At 46.3% G+C, this 18,884-nt stretch overlaps 1 protein-coding gene and 1 pseudogene across 1 annotated transcript; both read left to right on the forward strand.

Moving 5' to 3' along the window:
* Positions 1 to 5,716: 5,716 nt before the first annotated feature.
* Positions 5,717 to 18,884, forward strand: part of LOC138637638 (zinc finger protein 729-like) — a 304,899-nt pseudogene continuing 291,731 nt past the window's right edge.
* On the forward strand, positions 14,568 to 17,037 carry LOC138638956 (zinc finger protein 84-like). The gene is made up of 2 exons (XM_069728722.1): positions 14,568 to 14,646; positions 15,118 to 17,037. The coding sequence occupies exons 1-2, from the start codon at positions 14,568 to 14,570 to the stop codon at positions 16,830 to 16,832; spliced, it is 1,794 nt and encodes a 597-aa protein (XP_069584823.1). The 3' UTR covers positions 16,833 to 17,037.

The raw sequence follows: 18,884 nt of genomic DNA on the forward strand, positions 1-18,884 counted from the left end.
TGAGCTGCGTCCAAAGTGTGGCCAATTCCTGATCAAAGTGAAATATCGCTGCTCATCAGCTCTCCTTCCTACCCGAGGATCAGTCCGAGTCTGCCTGCAGGTCTGCTGGCAATAAGTTCTGATCATTGAGGAGCGCAGGAAAAGGCGTCCAACATAATGTCATTGTCTACCAGGTAGAAATGCAGGGCGTGACAAGGATTGATCCGTTCCCTGTAGCCGGGGTCCATGTGTGTGACTGGTTCCCATTGCTCCAGAATGCCCGGCCAGTGTAGCTACTTTGGCTTGCAGGGAGGCGGCTGTAATGCCAGAGGCAGCACCAACCCTCGAAGACGTTAGTGATGGCCGGCGTTTACTGAACGTGGTCATGAGATCCGATAGAGAAAAAAATGAATTATAATTGTCGTCCAGGAAATGTTGGATGGCGACCCTGAGAACAACTAATCTCCAGGATGTTCCCCAGAGGGTGTTCAGGGCCAGGCTGAGCTGCAGATGTGATCCAGACACAGCGCCACACAGACCAGTGATGAGCGAGTGGGGTAAGGTGTTATCTGAGCATGCTCGGGTGCTAAGCGAGTGACTCCAGCGTGATTTGACTCCCCGCGGCTCCATGTCTCCCGGCTGTTCGACAGCTGCAACACGTGGGGATTTCCTGTTTGTTAGATCTCTGCATATGTTGCTTCTGTCTGACAGCTGCGAATCATGCAGCCGCGGGGACTCGGACATATTATTCCAGCACCACGGAGTCACTCAGCACCGGAGCATGCTCAGATAACACCTCAGCTGTCTATAGGTGCTGGCTGGCTCTTGCAGGGTTACATGGGTCCTCCTCTTTCTCGCCACCATGGCCGCTCCATACACGATGGTCAGTTTCTACCTTTTCTGTCCTGTTGGACAGTGAGCTCCTGCGAGAAGACATTACCGTGACTGTGACGTCTGACATTGTACCTATCGGCTGTGGAATGTGACAGCGCCGTCATCTATGATGAGTGTGGCAAGAATGTAAGTCCGCAGGGTCCTCTCCCCTCTGTACCAGTCCGTCACTGTAAACCTGTTTACTGGTGACGATATCTATTATTATTATTATTATTATTATACATTTTTATAGCGCCATTTATTCCATGGCGCTTTACATGTGAATACGGGGCAAATATAGACAAATACATTAAACATGAGCAGATAACAAGGCACACGAGTACATAAGGAGGGAGGACCCTGCCCGCGAGGGCTCACAGTCTGCAGGGGGTGGGTGAGGATACACTAGGAGAGGGAAGAGCTGGCTGTGCGGCTGTTCAGTAGGTTGAGGATCACTGCAGGCTGTAGGCTTGTCGGAAGAGATGAGTCTTCAGGTTCTTTTTGAAGGTTTCTATGGTAGGCGCAAGTCTGATGTGTTGGGGTAGAGAGTTCCAGAGTATGGGGGAAGCACGGGAGAAGTCTTGGATGCGGTTATGGGAAGAAGAGATGAGAGGGGAGTAGAGAAGGAGGTCTTGGGAGGACCGGAGGTCGCGTGTAGGTAGGTACCGGGAGACCATGTCACAGATGTATGGAGGAGACAGGTTGTGGATGGCTTTGTATGTCAGTGTGAGGGTTTTGAACTGGAGTCTCTGGGCGATAGGAAGCCAGTGAAGGGCTTGACACAGGGGAGAGGCTGGGGAATAGCGGGGGGACAGGTGGATTAGTCGGGCAGCAGAGTGTAGGATGGATTGGAGTGGTGCCAGAGTGCTAGAGGGGAGTCCAGAGAGTAGGAGGTTGCAGTAGTCGAGGCGGGAGATGATAAGGGCATGCACTAGCGTTTTTGCAGTGTTGCGGTCAAGGAAAGCACGGATCCGGGAAATATTTTTGAGTTTGAGACGACAGGAGGAAGCAAGGGCTTGGATATGTGGCTTGAAAGAGAGGGCAGAGTCGAGGATCACCCCGAGGCACCGGGCGTGTGGGACTGGGGATAGTGAGCAGCCATTGACATTGATGGATAGGTCTGGTGGAGGGGTAGAGTGAGATGGGGGAAAGATGATGAATTCTGTTTTGTCCATGTTCAGTTGTAGAAAGCGAGCAGAAAAGAAGGCTGAAATGGCAGACAGACAGTGCGGGATTTTGGTAAGCAAGGAGGAGAGGTCAGGTCCGGAGAGGTAGATCTGCGTGTCGTCAGCGTAGAGATGGTACTGCATACCGTGGGATTCTATGAGCTGTCCCAGGCCGAAAGTGTAGATGGAGAAGAGTAGGGGTCCTAGAACAGAGCCTTGAGGAACACCGACTGACAAGGGGCGAAGTGAGGAGGTGGTGTGGGGGAGGGAGACACTGAATGTTCGGTCTGTCAGATATGACGAGATCCAGGAAAGGGCCAAGTCTGTGATGCCAAGGGATGAGAGGATTTGTAGCAAAAGGGAGTGGTCTACAGTGTCAAAGGCAGAAGACAAGTCCAGGAGAAGGAGGACAGAGTAGTGTCGCTTGCTCCTGGCAGTTAGTAGGTCATTGGTGACTTTAGTTAGGGCAGTTTCAGTTGAGTGATGGGAACGGAAGCCTGATTGTAACCGATCAAAGAGGGAGCAGGAGGAGAAGTGGGAGGACAGTTCAAGATGGACGTGTTGCTCCAGCAATTTGGAGGCATAAGGGAGAAGAGATATCGGGCGATAGCTAGACACAGAGGATGGGTCGAGGGAGGGCTTTGTGAGGATGGGTGTGATCTTGGCATGCTTGAAGGATGAGGGAAAGACACCTGTTGTGAGTGAGAGGTTGAAGAGGTGCGTTAGGGTTGGGATGAAGACCGTGGAAAGGTTAGGGATGAGGTGGGATGGGAGCGGGTCAAGCGTGCAGGTGGTGAGGTGTGATCTTGACAGGAGGGTGGAGAGCTGATCTTCTGTCATGGTGGAGAAGCTGGTTTTGGAGGAGCAGGGTTGAGCAGCTAAGAGGGGCAGTGGGCGCTGTGGGCCAAAGCTTTCTCTGATCGTATTGATCTTCTGTTTAAAGAAAGAGGCGAAGTCATCAGCAGAACTGAGGGGGGAGGGAGGAGGTGCGGGGGGACGGAGTAGAGAATTGAAAGTCTTGAAAAGCTGTTTAGGGTTGTGGGACAGGGAGGATATGAGGGATGAGAAGTAAGTTTGTTTTGCGGCAGTGAGCGCAGACTTGAAGCTGGCGAGGGACTGCTTGTATGCAGTGAAGTGGTCGGCAGAGTGGGATCGCTTCCATCTCCGCTCAGCAATCCTGGAAGCCCGTCTCAATTCTTTGGTCAGGCTGGTCAGCCAGGGCTGCCTGTTAATTGTACGAGTTTTACTATGCATGAGTGGGGCGGCCGAATCGAGTGTTGTTGTTATTGTGGTGTTATAAAAAGTGGCAGCAGCATCTGTGTCATGAAGGGAGGCTATGTCTGTGAGAGGGAGAAGGGACTCAGAGAGTGATTGTAAGTTGAGATGTTTGAGATTTCGGCGAGGGTGAGTGAGTTTGTGGAGTGGGGGTTGCACACTAGGAGAGGAGAGGGACGAGAATGTCAGTAGGTTGTGGTCAGACAGGGGGAGGGGTGTGTTAGTGAGGTTAGTAAGGGAGCAGAGGCGGGTGAAGATGAGGTCCAGCGTGTGGCCATCTTTGTGAGTGGCCTCAGAGGACCATTGAGTGAGGCCAAAGGAGGCAGTCAGTGATAAAAGTTTAGAGGTAGCTGAGGTGAAAGTGTCAATGGGGACATTGAAATCACCCATGATGATAGTGGGGATGTCAACAGAGAGGAAATGAAGTAGCCAGGTGGTGAAGTGGTCGAGAAAGGTGGAGATGGCTAGTTCTGGGGGGCGGTAGATGACAGCCAGCTGGAGGTTGGAGGGGGTATAGATGCGGACAGAGTGCACCTCAAACGAGGGAAGAGTAGCGGAGGGTGGTAGCGGGATTGGAGTAAAGGAGCAGGTGTCGGACAGGAGCAAGCCAACTCCTCCACCACGTTTGTTGCTGGGGCGAGGGGTGTGAGAGAGGTGGAATCCGCCATAGGAGAGCGCAGCTGGAGAGGCCGAGTCAGAGGAGGTGAGCCAGGTTTCAGTGAGGCCGAGGAAGGAGAGTTTGTTGGTGATGAAGAGGTCATGGATAAATGGCAGTTTGTTGCAGATGGAGCGTGCGTTCCATAGTGCTCCAAGTAGGGGGAGCGGGGGAGTGGGGGCTGGATGAATGGGTATGAGGTTGTCGTGGTTGGGAAAACGTGCGGAGGATTGTGGCAGGGGGTTAGAAACGAGTGTGGGGATGAATTGGGGAGGGCCGGGATTTGGGGATATGTCACCAGCAATGAGGAGTAACAGACAGATCATTAGAAGGTGGGAGCAGGATAGGACATGATGTGGCCGTGTGTGTCTGGAGAAAAAGGATTGTATGTGGAGGAACAGTTCTGAGGGGAAGGTGAGATGGCTGGGGAGTATGGAGGAAGAAATGACTAGTTCCTTACTAGGAGGAGGGATTGCAGGAGATTGTAAGAAGGAAAGTAGTATGGGGGTGAAAGAGAAAAGAAACCGAAACATTGTAGTGGTTAGTGTTCTGTTACCTTCCAGTCAATTCCAGTCCAATTCAGTCTAATTCAGAATCATAATTAAAAAGATGTAATTCAGTCTAATTCAGAATCATAATTAAAAAGATGTAATTCAGTCTAATTCAGAATCATAATTAAAAAGATGTAATTCAGTCTAATTCAGAATCATAATTAAAAAGATGTAATTCAGTCTAATTCAGAATCATAATTAAAAAGATGTAATTCAGTCTAATTCAGAATCATAATTAAAAAGATGTAATTCAGTCTAATTCAGAATCATAATTAAAAAGATGTAATTCAGTCTAATTCAGAATCATAATTAAAAAGATGTAATTCAGTCTAATTCAGAATCATAATTAAAAAGATGTAAGTTAAAAGATGGAAGTTAAAAGATGATTTTCAGCAGACTGAGTCTATAGCAGACTCCTGCATGTGAATATATCCCCAGTTAAGGGCAATCAGGTGTGAATGAGGGGGTGGCTGGGTATGGGAGACCAGATGTAGAGAGTTAAGCAAAGGTCATAAAGTGAGGGAGGGGTAAGACTGACCACTCAAAGAGATGCCAGGATCACACAATGAGAGACATGAAAACAGGTCGTGGAAACAAGCTCATAGGTGAGAAAGCATACTAAAAGGATTGTATGTGCTGCACCAAGACACTCAGATCCAGGGGAAGCATAGAAAAGCCAGTGCAATATACAGAGACATTCAGAAGCCAGGGAGAGCTGGGTAAAGTCAGTGCATACCATGGAAAATCAATGCAGTATACAGAGATATTCTGGAGCCAGGGAGAGCTGGGTAAAGTCAGTGCATACCATGGAAAATCAATGCAGTATACAGAGATATTCTGGAGTCAGGGAGAGCTGGGTAAAGTCAGTGCATACCATGGAAAATCAATGCAGTATACAGAGATATTCTGGAGCCAGGGAGAGCTGGGTAAAGTCAGTGAGCTCTATAACCCTGTATGTAACCCCTTCTCATGTACAGCACCATGGAATTAATGGCGCTATATAAATAATAATAATAATAAGAGACACAGACTGTGTCAGAATCTGGGCATCATGTGTGACAGTGATACAGGACCTGCGGTGATGTCACAGTCATGTGATCAGGTACAGCCATATTAGTGGACAACCTGTGGTCACATGACAGGAAGTGCAGGACGGCGGAGCAGTTTCCTGCGTTACTCCTCTACCCACGTGACTGATCACATGACCGTGACATCACCACAGGTCCTGCAGTTGCTCGGATACAAGGTGCAGATCATTTCTACGTCCTCTGGCTTCATCCTTCACGCTTTCTCCTGGGGCGGCAGAGTGCTGTGAGCTTGGGAGGCTCCGCCCCTTCTGGTGACATCACTACACTTCCTGGGAGGCTCCGCCCTTCAGGTGACATCACAGGTCCTGGAGCCCTTCCACCCTGGAGGAGCCGGTCAGTCATCAGTTATGTCTGAATGTCTCCCACATCTTTAGTTTCCTTCTTCGCCACGCAGCTCGTTCAGCGTTTTTATTGCAGCAGGAGTCGCGTCAGATGTTTCGCGTTAACGCGGAATTTTGTGGAAATTGTGACTTTAATAAACCCTTCGTAATCATAACGCATACACAGCAGGAGGCCGATGGGTTAAAGGGTTTTTCCCATCTCGCAGACCCTAGCCCATTATGTACCAGGTGTAATAATATTAGCAAATTCATCCAGGTAGAAGTGTAGTATAGTTCTTCTGATTAACTATGTCACTTACCACATGTAGAAGCTTAGGTATCCATGGTTACGACCAGTAGCTAACTAACGGTTACTATAGGAGTGGTCGTAACCATGGATACCTAAGCTACTGGAATGCCCTGCACCTGGGGTAAGTGACATAGCTAATCAGAAGAACTATACGACATTACTAATATTATTATTACACCTGGTACATATTGGGATAGGACCTTGGAGACAGCCGTGGCCCTGCTGAAGACCTCCGTTCAACGTGATCCTTTTCCTACCGTGAAGCCCGGCCTGCGCCCTGTTCCTGCGCTTTGTAGGAGATGGTTATTGGTATCTAATAAACATGGCCGGCGCTATTCTCTGGTGTCAGCCACTATAGGTAATGTACAGCGGATGAGCCGCCACAACTGATGACAAAAACAGGGCGGAGAGGCAGCGCTCGGCCGCCGACGTGAGGAGGCACCTGAAGTCACCAGAGCCGCAGCTTCTTCATATTGTTCCTACAGACTGGAGAACTGCAGAACACAGGACGGAAAAAACTAATAGTCTGAAACAATTGGTGTCGGCACGTTTATAAAATTCCGATCAATCAAAACGTACAATAAAGGAACCCACAAGGTAAATAAAAAGATAAAATAACAAGGTCTGAACTGGCCCCAATGAAGCCATCAGATGACAGCACAGTAATCAAACCCTACGCTGGGGAAAAAAAAGTTCTTGGTCTCAGAAAATGGCGACACTTTTTTTTTTTTTATGCTAGAGCTATAGAATGAATAGACCAGGACGGCAGATCCGAAAAGCAGACGCGGGTCTAAGGCTGTGTGCACACGTTGCTGATTGGGGTGCAGAAATTTCTGCACAAAATCCGCCTCTCATGGCAGAAAATGCAGCTGCAGATTTGACGCGGATTTTGTGCGTTTTTGCGGATATCATGCGTTTTTGTTGTGGATTTGCTGTGGATTTTATGCGTTTTTTTACCCCTGTGGATTTCTATAATGGAAGGGTGCAGAAACGCTGCAGTTCCGCACAAAATAAGTGACATGCTCCTTCTTTTGATCCGCAGCGTTTTCTGTGCGGATTTTTCCGCACCATCAGCGCAGCATTTTTTTTTCTATCGATTTTAAATTGTACTGTAAATCACTTTGCGGATCTGCTGCGTTTGTGCGCGGAAAAAAAAAAAACCGCTAAATCCGCATTGTGTGCACACAGCCTAATGCTACTGGGCAAAAATGTACAGAGCTGCCTCTGCGTTACTGACTCTAAACAACTAAAAAAAGATATATATCCAAGTCTGCTATCGCCGGAATCACACGGACCTCTCACTGGGTCATGTTTGCCGTAAAAACAAAACCACAAAAAAAAAACAATGGTCTAATTATGGCGTTTGTTCTTTTTCCTCCATTTCGCTGCATTTAGATTTTTTTCCCTTTTTTTTTTTTGTACATTATATGGTAAAATAAACAGCGCCAGTCAGCACTAGAACTCCTCCAGCGTCACACCAGCTCTCCTACGGTTATGGATGGAAAAATAAAAAAAAGCAATGGCTGTTGGGGGAAAAAAAGAGAAAAAAAAAGGAAAATAGGACGTAAACATGTTGCTCTGTCCACTTCCCAATGGTAGAAAAGAAAGAGAGGAAGACCAACGAGAAAGGTCGTATATTAATACTGAATTTCACGTAAAGTACGAGTTTGTAAGTAAATGAAAGAAATCTAAGTCCAGAAGTAGAAGACGCAGGAGACGTTACGTCCGAGCGTTGGTCAATCATATAAACCATGCCGTCCCCTTCGACGCGTCAGTGCCGCATATCATAGCTTCCATCTCTGATTCTGTTTTATCCTCTACTGAGCATTTTGGGTGAATAAAGAAAAACGTTTATTCACAAGTCCGTGGAGCCGGATTTTCTCCTGTTTATGTGATAACTTTTTGTGCGTGTTAAAATGAGGTGGTGACATTAATGTAACTATCGGCGGCTAAGGCTACGTTCACACTAGCGTTGCGCGCCGCTGCGTCGGCGACGCGACGCACGCAAAAACGCGGCAAAACGCACGCAAAAACGCTGCGTTTTGCGACGCGTGCGTCGTTTTTTGACGAAAATCGGACGCAAGAAAAATGCAACTTGTTGCGTTTTCTTGGTCCGACGCTAGCGTCAAAAAAGACGCACGTGTCGGAAAACGCAACACACAAAAACACATGCGTCCCCCATGTTAAACATAGGGGCGCATGACGCGTGCATCGCCGCTGCGTCGCCCGACGCTAGCGCGACGCACACTAGCCGAACGCTAGTGTGAACGTAGCCTAATATATTAGTTTTATGCTTTTTTCAGATGGATGTGACTTGTCTCGAATTTGTATCTTTTATGTATAAATGTATTGTGACAAAGTCGCTGGCAATGTATTAAGAGGGGAGATATGTTTCACTGAGGCTTTTAGCTTCAGTGATTTGAAGCCCAGAAGTTTTTCTCCAGCACACTAAGTCTTGAGAGGGGTTAAGCAGCCATTTTAAAAGGGCTGGGTTATTTAGAAAAACCATAGAGTCGTTGAGAGGTTGTTCTCCATATCTCCACCCCGTGGACTGGTGTGGGATTTAAATAGACAGCCTTCTGAGGCAGAGTTCAGTAGGCCTGGAGAGGGGAACTCCAGTGCTGTGTGTCCTGACAAGGAAGATGTTTTTTTTTCTGAACGGGTGGATCCCCTTAACAACGTGGATGGTGCTGTATGTTATGTTGTTTATTTTTGCTAACTGCACTGGCTTATGCAGCACCCCTAATAAACCAGTGAGAGGCTTAAAGAGACAGTGTTCCTTTGTCAACCTCCGTGTGTAGCCAAGTGAGCCGATCTACCACAGTATTCATAAGTATGTCGTACTTCATGTCAAAAGTGTAAATTGTGCCCCCTTTTCTCATTTTTTTTATAAGTTTGGCAAATGTACTAAACATTAGCTGTATTAAAGTGGTTGTCCAAGCCAATACTCCCCTCACGGCGCCGTTTCTGCGGTGTCGGCGCTCGCTCTCCCCGGGGCTGTGATGCGGTGTTGCGACACGTGATGCCGGCGCCCAGTCATAGCTGGCGTCACTGTCTCCGCCTTAGGAAAAACTGAACACGAAGAGCAAGTCTGGGCTACAGCTGCTCCATGGCTTCATCTTGCTCAGTTTCTCTGAAGATGGAGACATTGACGCCAGCGCTGATTGGGCACCGGCGTCACGTGTCACAACAACACATCACAGCCCCGGGGAGAGCGAATGCTGACACCGTGGGTACGGCACCTCCATGGGACGTTGATATAAGTTGTATTATTTTGTCAGGGCTGGAGATTTGGTTTAAGAAGGTGTTGTCCTAGTAGTGGACAACTCCTTTAAATGGTGTCAAACATTGATATATTTTCTGCATAAATTTATGATAAGCAAATTGGAAGAAAACACAACAGTATTCCCCGCTACGTCCCGCGCTATCAGCCGACCATTCAGTGCCACAAAACACGTCGCAGTCTGTACCACTTCTCACAGCGATGATGATGACCACACAGGGCAGCAACTTTTGCTCTTCAGCCAAGAGGCAGAGAGCAAATCTCATTAGGCAGCACAGAACCTGGAGTGTCATGGATAAAGTCTCTGCTCTCTCTACTCCAGCAAAACACATCACATTTATAACATGAAATGCTTCACTGTTTGTAAACGCGCTGATACGATCCAGTATATAGATGACAGTAGCTGAGACCTCCATTGTATGATACGCGTTGTGCTGTAATTACGGAATCGTGACATACTTCATCAAAGATCTTGTTTCCCCAGGTTCCTTATGTATTTTTTTCCTCTTATTAGACGATGGTCCTCTCCATCAGTGACCCCCCGAGGATGGAGCAGGACACAGACCACATAGCGGCTCGGATATTAGACCTCACCCTGGAGATAATCTACTGGATCACTGGAGAGGTGAGATCTTCACATCACTCTGATCTCTAGGAATAAAGCAGGGAAGTGACGGGAAAGGTGAAGGATTCTTGGCCTCTGTGTAGTGATCGGCGTCTCCCCATACACAGGACCACATAGTAGTGAAGACGTCGTCTGGGGAGTGTGTGACCCCCCGTGTGTCAGGAGGGCGGAGCAGGACCCCGAGTGACATCACCGAGCCTCCACCTCATTCACTGATACATGAGCAGAAGATCCTAGAACTGACCAATAGGATCACTGAGCTGCTGAGCGTAGAGGTGAGCGCTGCCGGGAATGCTGGGACATTATACAATAACGCCGGGGGAGGGGTCTGCTAATGGCGGGTCATTGTGTGTGTCAGGTTCCTATAAGGTGTCAGGACGTCACCGTCTATTTCTCCATGGAGGAGTGGGAGTATATAGAAGGACACAAGGATCTGTACAAGGACGCCATGATGGAGGATCACCGGTCCATCACATCTCCGGGTAAGAGGAGACCTTCCTGGGTTGTAGAGAACAGGTCTGAGAGTCATCTAGATTCCCCATCATCTGCTCATCACATATAGACAATGTATTCAGTCACTGCAGTTATTTCCTATAGATGGATCCAGTCCGAGAAATCCCCCGGAGAGAAGTCCCAGTCCTCTATATTCCCAGGATCGGCCAGAGGAGGAGGAAGATGTCCCCCGGGATCATCAGGTAGATGAGATTCCTAAAAATCCTTTATAGGGTTCCACCGACCACTCGCACGCGTTCTAAGCCTGGCCCTACTCGCTGTGTGTTTCGCTCTGCTCCACCCAGTATCTGACTGTTGCTCTGAGCTGCCTAGTGCTGGTTGTGAGCCATAGGGGGACGCGGCTGAACTCTACATGAATTTGTATCCACCTTGTGCTGCAGAGATTTGCTTCCCCAGCCTATCACCTGCTAGCAGGTGATATATATATAGCAGCTTGTTTTTCATTCCTCCATATTCTGTCTCCTTTTACTGGCCCAGCTTGTTTACCTATCCTGTCCGACCTCTCTGATTCTGACCTCGGCTACATGTACCGAACCTGTGTTGCCGGTCCTAACCTCGGATTGTCTGACCACGTCTTGGTCTTTGCCCTCCTGTACCCGAGCCTCTGACCCTCCGGTCAGCTGCTGCAGTCTCGGGGACTGCCTTGGAGTGGTACCTGGTGTCTACCAGCAGCCCAGCCTATCCTCACCATCAGCGGCTCTTGGGAAGACCCCGTAGACACTTTGTCACGCTCCTCCTGGTTAAGCCAGACCTGTGGCGAAGTGGATCCACACCAACCAGCATTACATATAGAATGATGTAATAAATCTTCTGCTAACCTCGAGTCGCCGCGCTGAGTGCTGGAGACGCTATTTCTTAGCGTTATTGTCGGCTGTGATCAGTTATGCCTGGATGTAAAATAAACCATTTTTTGAATTGTTTTTCTCATCTCTTTAATGTTGCATTCTTGCAGGAAAGTTTTGGTGGAACAGCGAATCTTGAAAAACCCATATTAGTATCTGTCACTGGTAAGAGTTTTTCATGGATATTTTTTGTTATAAATGTTTCCATTATTGGAATTAGTGATTATAAAATTCTGAAAAAATTCTCTCATGATCAGTATTATGAGTATTTTTTTAATGATTGTCCTACTTCTCATTCTCATGTCTACTTACGGCCCTACCCGTCCTTTATATCTCCTCCACATCTACCATCATGTCTGTTCTCTTCTCAGTGCTGCACTGCAGCAGATCTCTCTCCTCTCTGTCTACCACCCTACAATCTGCCTCCACAGAGAAGCAGCACTGCCCTACCTATCCTCCTACCCATCCTCTCCACAATACTGCACTGCCTTACCTCTCCTCCTTATCTACCATCATACCAATTCAATTCAAATGAGCTTTATTGGCAGGACTAAGTACACGTTAGCATTGCCAAAGCATATGGTAACAATACGGGGGTGGGGGAGGGAGGCATATAGAGCTACAGGATATATCAGACTCCTTTTAGAGGATAAGGGATGTTTCCAGGGTGGGGTATAGAAGTCCATGACAAGTGGACATACCTATCCATCCCCCCTGTGGCATCACTTTTCATCTGCTCGTGTGTTTACAGCCCTAACTGTCCTCCCCACAGTGCTGTGACAACTTACATCTCCACACCATCTACCATCTTACCCAGCTTCCATCAAGTGCTGCACTGCACCACATCTGCTTCTCATCTGTCTACCACCCTAACCATCCTCCTCATAGTCCTGCACTGCTCTACGTCTCCTCATCATCTCTGTCTACCACCCTAACCATCCTCCTCATAGTCCTGCACTGCTCTACATCTCCTCATCATCTGTCTACCACCCTAACCATCCTCTTCACAGTGCTGCACCGCTCTACATCTCCTCATCATCTGTCTACCACCCTAACCATCCTCTTCACAATGCTGCACCGCTCTACATCTCCTCATCTGTCTACCACCCTAACCATCCTCTTCACAATGCTGCACCGCTCTACATCTCCTCATCTGTCTACCACCCTAACCATCCTCTTCACAATGCTGCACCGCTCTACATCTCCTCATCATCTCTGTCTACCACCCTAACCATCCTCCTCATAGTCCTGCACTGCTCTACATCTCCTCATCATCTGTCTACCACCCTAACCATCCTCTTCACAGTGCTGCACCGCTCTACATCTCCTCATCATCTGTCTACCACCCTAACCATCCTCTTCACAATGCTGCACCGCTCTACATCTCCTCATCATCTCTGTCTACCACCCTAACCATCCTCCTCATAGTCCTGCACTGCTCTACATCTCCTCATCATCTGTCTACCACCCTAACCATCCTCTTCACAATGCTGCACCGCTCTACATCTCCTCATCATCTCTGTCTACCACCCTAACCATCCTCCTCATAGTCCTGCACTGCTCTACATCTCCTCATCATCTGTCTACCACCCTAACCATCCTCTTCACAATGCTGCACCGCTCTACATCTCCTCATCTGTCTACCACCCTAACCATCCTCTTCACAGTGCTGCACCGCTCTACATCTCCTCATCATCTGTCTACCACCCTAACCATCCTCTTCACAGTGCTGCACCGCTCTACATCTCCTCATCATCTCTGTCTACCACCCTAACCATCCTCTTCACAATGCTGCACCGCTCTACATCTCCTCCTCATCTGTCTACCACCCTAACCATCCACTTCACAGTGCTGCACCGCTCTACATCTCCTCATCTGTCTACCACCCTAACCATCCTCTTCACAGTGCTGCACCGCTCTACATCTCCTCATCTGTCTACCACCCTAACCATCCTCTTCACAGTGCTGCACCGCTCTACATCTCCTCATCATCTGTCTACCACCTTAACCATCCTCTTCACAGTGCTGCATCACCCTACATCTCCTCATCATCTCTGTCTACCACCCTAACCATCCTCTTCACAGTGCTGCACCGCTCTACATCTCCTCTTCATCTCTGTCTACCACCCTAACCATCCTCTTCACAATGCTACACCGCTCTACATCTCCTCCTCATCTCTGTCTATATAAATCCATTTAAATCTATTTTCAGGGCTTGGTTGAAATAAGTAGTGTCTGGAGGAGGTAAAGTCTGGATGGTTGGAAATGGGAGCCTTCAGTGCAAGTGGAGATAACTGTTTTCAACCTAACCAACAGTAGAAGCAGAAGAAGAGTTCACGGATATGCTTGAGTTTGCGCTATCCTGACAACAGAGAAAATATTGATATTACCTAGCTGCTGATTTTTGGGAAAACGAATAAACGTGAACTTGGCCGAATTTCGTTTGAGATGTTAGTAATGGCTGCAGTGGGGATAGGATCAATGATTGTGCAGTGTTTTTAGGAAGGTAATTAGACTGTAAGATTTCCTTTATAGGTCCTTCAATCTAGAATTCTTCTCTGCTAGATATGTGAGTATAAAATCAGAACATGATGAAGACGATGATGGAGAATTCAGCTCCCTCTTAGATGTGTTACATTATGCTAATTACAAAAACGCCAACATTTTTCAGTATTGGTAATTCTTAAAACCCTATTATTATGCTGCACATAATAAACAAGTAGTGATATCAATCCAGAACATCATGTTGGAGGGAATCCATAGAAGCTGCAATTGGAGCGGCAGAAGATTGCACACCGTCTGGTTATCTGGAGGTTCCCGGAGAGCATGGACAGTTTCTTGCTAGCAGGATAGCTGTCTGGGCTATCCCACAGGCAAGGGATTAGCTATAGCAACGCCTTTGCAATCTATAGTCTGGTAACACCGTTATAGTCACGTAGAAGAAAAGTAGTCCTCTAAGAGTAGTTCCCTCTGTATTCATTTTGCCGTTCCGAGTGAGGTCTTAAGGTTCCCCTTGTTTAACCTTTAATTTTTCCAAAATTGTATAGACTTTTCAGCAGGAAGATTCGAAGGTCGCAGTTCCAAGGAATGTCACAGATTATCAGCAATAAGCCAGGCGCATTATCGAAAATCATTTCCAGGATTGCGATATATGACAGGCCAAAAGGTCAGGCAGGAGCAGAGCCAGAAGTGTAACAATAAGTACCAGGGAAACCATTAAAAGGATAAGGCAGGAAAAAAAGTAAGTTTAGGAACCACGTGGTTGAGAAAAATAACCCAGGACAGGAGATAGTAAAGGAACACAATTCTTTTGCCAGACAAAGCATAGCACGAAGATTCCTCCTTAAGTCACCAGACCTGACTTCATGCTGTTGTTCAGTTAAAGCCATTTCAGAGTTTTGTATTAAACAAGGAACAAATGTAGTAAATTGTTCAGCTTTGGAGTATCAAATACCATAACTTCATGTGTTGCTGTCAGGAAATCTCTTCATCTTCTTTGCCCCCCTTACTCTCCCCATTTTATACAGTTTTCACCACAATTTTATTATTCTATAGATTATATAATTCCTGTCTAAAATGTACATTATTCTATTTTTCTGAATATTTTTTTCCAAGAATTTCCATTATTTTGTGTAAGTAAATGTGTTTTGTTTTTTTTTAGGTGAAGACCGTACAACAGACTCCCATGGTCCTCTCCCTTTATCTCCATATCGTGAAGCAGAAGATGACAAATCCACACAAAGTAATTTAGAAACTCTAAATATACCAGTAGTCCTTCACAGCAGCCACATATCCACTGATACTACTAGTCCCGAAAATCAATCACTGATTGACAAACAAAGAACTGGACATAACCAGGACCGAACATGGAGGAATTATTTTAACAAGAAATCTAATTTTTCTTTAAATGAGAAAACTCACAGAAATGAAAGCTTATTTGCATGTTCAGAATGTGGGAAATCTTTTACCAAAGAAATCAATTTAGTTACGCATCAAAAAACTCACACAGGAGAAAAACCAATTTCATCTTTGGTGCATGTAAATTACATTATGCCTAAAGGTTCTCCTGAGAGACATCCAAGAAGCCACACCGATGAGAAGCCATTTTCATGCCCTCAATGTGGGAAATGTTTTTGCAAGCAATCGAGACTAACAAAACATCTTAGAATTCACACAGGGGAGAAGCCATTTTCATGTTCAGAATGTGGGAAATGTTTTACTCAAAAATCAAGTCTTGTGGACCATCTAAGAATTCACACAGGGGAGAAGCCATATTCATGCTCGGAATGTGGGAGATGTTTTAACAAAAAATGGGATGTTGTTAAACACCAGAGAACTCACACAGGAGAGAAGCCTTATTTATGTCCTGAATGTGGGAAATGTTTTACTCAGAAATCAAGTCTTGTGAAACATTTAAGAATTCACACAGGAGAAAAGCCATTTTCATGTCCGGAGTGTGGGAAGGGTTTTAGTCAGAAATCAACTCTTTTGGAACATCTTCAAAGTCACATAGGGATGATAACATTTTCATGTTCTCAATGTGGCAAATGTTTCACTCAGAAATCAAGTCTTGTAGAGCATCTACAATTTCACAAAGAAGAAAAATCATTTTCATGTTCAGAATGTGGGAGATGTTTTAGGCAGAAATCAAGTCTTGTGAAACATTTAAAAATTCACACAGGGGAGACGCCATTTTCATGTTCAGAATGTGGGAAATGCTTTATGAGAAAATCAAACCTTCTTGATCACCTAAGAAATCACAAAGGGGAAAAGCCATTTTCATGTTCAGAATGTGGGAAATGTTTTACCCATAAATCAAATCTTTTGAAGCATCAAAGAAGTCACTCCGCAGAGAAGCCATTTTCTTGTCTTGAATGTGGGAAATGTTTTACTCAGAAATCAAATCTTGGTGAACACCTAAAAATCCACACAGGAGAGAAGCCGTTTTCTTGCTCAGAATGTGGGAAATGTTTTAGCCAGAAATCAAATCTTGTGGAACATCTAAGAATTCACACAGGAGAGAAGCCATACTCATGTTCAGAATGTGGGAAATGTTTCACCCATAAATCAGGTTTTATTCATCATTTGAGAACTCACACGCAGCCATTTTCATGCCTTGAATGTGGGAAATGTTTTAGTCAGAAATCGATTCTTGTGGAACATCAAAAAATTCACTTACCGGATAAGCCATTTTCATGTTCAGAATGTAGCAAATGTTTTAACAAGAAATCAAATCTTCTGGGACATCTAAGAAGTCACACAGGAGAGAAACCTTTTTCATGTTCACAATGTAGCAAATGTTTTAGCCAGAAATCAAGTCTTGTGAAGCATCTAAAAGTTCACTTATGGTAGAAGCCAGTTCAGAATGAAGTGTTGGCGTAAGGAGGGGGTTAATGTTTTCAGGCTTGCCAAATCTGACAAGTTGTGCTAGATCAATAATGTATGTCCTAAGTTAGTTATAACTAACTAAGGACATACATGGATTATGGATTGCACTTTGATAACTATGATATCACAGTACCTTAATAAAATATGTACCCAATGTAAATAAAGTAAAATATAATCCTTAAAATATTGAAGTTTATTAATTATAAAAAAAAAATGCATATAAAAAATAGTGAACAGGGCTGTGGAGTTGGTGTCATGGAGTATAAAATGGACGACTCCTAAAATATATAATAAATTGGGTACAGTAGTTCAATGCAGTATGATCTAAAAAGCCTACTCTATGATAGACCAGTCATACATAGTGGTGTCTGAACAAAAACAACTTTCCTAGGTTACGGATTGTGAGAGTGGTTCCAGTGTCCCTCCACCCCAACGTTGGTTTCGTCCTGCTTCCTCAGGGGCGTGATAGATCTCACGAATGAAACACAAATAAGACATAATAGTATATACAATGGTGTAGCATGTATTTGTGGTACATTTACCGTATTTTTCGGATTATAAGACGCACTTTTTTCCCCCAAATTTTGGGGGAAAATGAGGGTACTTCTTATAATGCGAATGTACCTTACCGGTACCGTTGTTGCAGGCCACAGGCTGGGATGAAGGGGTGTGCGGCGGTGCTGTGGGCGTCCGGCGCTGCTACTCAGTGCTCTGCGGGTGTCTCCGGTGCCCGGCAGTGCTGCAGGGGTGTCCGACACTCCTGCCCAGTGCTCTGCTGGTGTTTCCGGTGCTGCAGGTGCGCGGCTGGCGCTGCCCGATGCTGCTGCAGCGGTCTTCAGTGCTGCCGGGGCCCACCCCGGCAGTCCCATGGTTTCCTGTGCGGTGGACTCCTGGAAAATGGCAGCTGGGTGGGGCAGCGCATAAGCAGATGGAGATCTTGGCACCGAAATCTCGGGAGATGAAATTTCAGTGCTGAAATCTCATCTCCCGAGATTTTGGTGCCAAAATCTCCATCCGCGCATGCGCTGCCTCCCAGCGGCCATTTTCCCAAAATCCACCGCACAGGAAAGCATGGATGACAGGAAAGCATGGATGAACTGCTGCGGTCTCTGGCCTTTCACAAAATGTTGGCAGAGCCCCAAAACCCCCCCCCGCCCCCCCACAGCATCGGAGATGCCAGCATCACCGGAGACACCCCTGCAGCACAGGAGACCCCCGCAGCACAGGAGACCTGCACCCCCCCTCATCCCAGCCTGTGGCCTGCAGCAACGCTCCACTCTTGCCTCCTCCAGCAGCGACCCTAGGACCCCGCTTCACCACAGCCGCCACCCCCGGTAAGCAATGAGACGCATGGATTATAAGCAGCACCACCATTTTATTAAAAAAAAAGTTTTTTTCCTATTTTTCTCCACAATATTTGGAGTGCGTATTACAATCCGGTGCGTCTTACCATTCAGTGGGTATTCTCTTGTAGACATGGATTTTCTCTTCCCTTGCGGTGCAGTTTGTTAAGTCTGAGGAAATGAATGCATCATATGTGAATGATATTTTATCTCAAAAAACATTAGTTGGTAAATAAATCCCAGTTAATTACCTGGAGGGTTTGTTCAAGAGACATCCATGCGTAGGTTGATGAATATGAAAAACCTATAAAGGAATAGGTATAGTGCCTGCATTGGGAAGGGAAAAGAATATGTATAGCTACAGCTCCAACATTAAATTGTTAGGAAACATGTAACTGTCCCTTTAATAATGGTAAGATCAGCTGTAGGTCTGTGCAAAATAAACATAATATATATTGGAACGTTACATAAATAGTAGGTGCCAAGCGTCACAATGCGGAGTAACTGGAAGTTCTGTTACCTGTATGTCACGTGTCCCGAACCGCGTGGTTGCTTTAGTGTGCAGTGCGGAGAACACTGTCTGCTATATCAGGGGTGTCAAACTGCATTCCTCGAGGGCTGCAGACAGGTCATGTTTTCAGGATTTCCTTGTACTGCACAGGTGATAATTTAA

The sequence above is a fragment of the Ranitomeya imitator genome, chromosome 5, assembly GCF_032444005.1.
Source record: "Ranitomeya imitator isolate aRanImi1 chromosome 5, aRanImi1.pri, whole genome shotgun sequence".
NCBI lineage: Eukaryota > Metazoa > Chordata > Amphibia > Anura > Dendrobatidae > Ranitomeya > Ranitomeya imitator.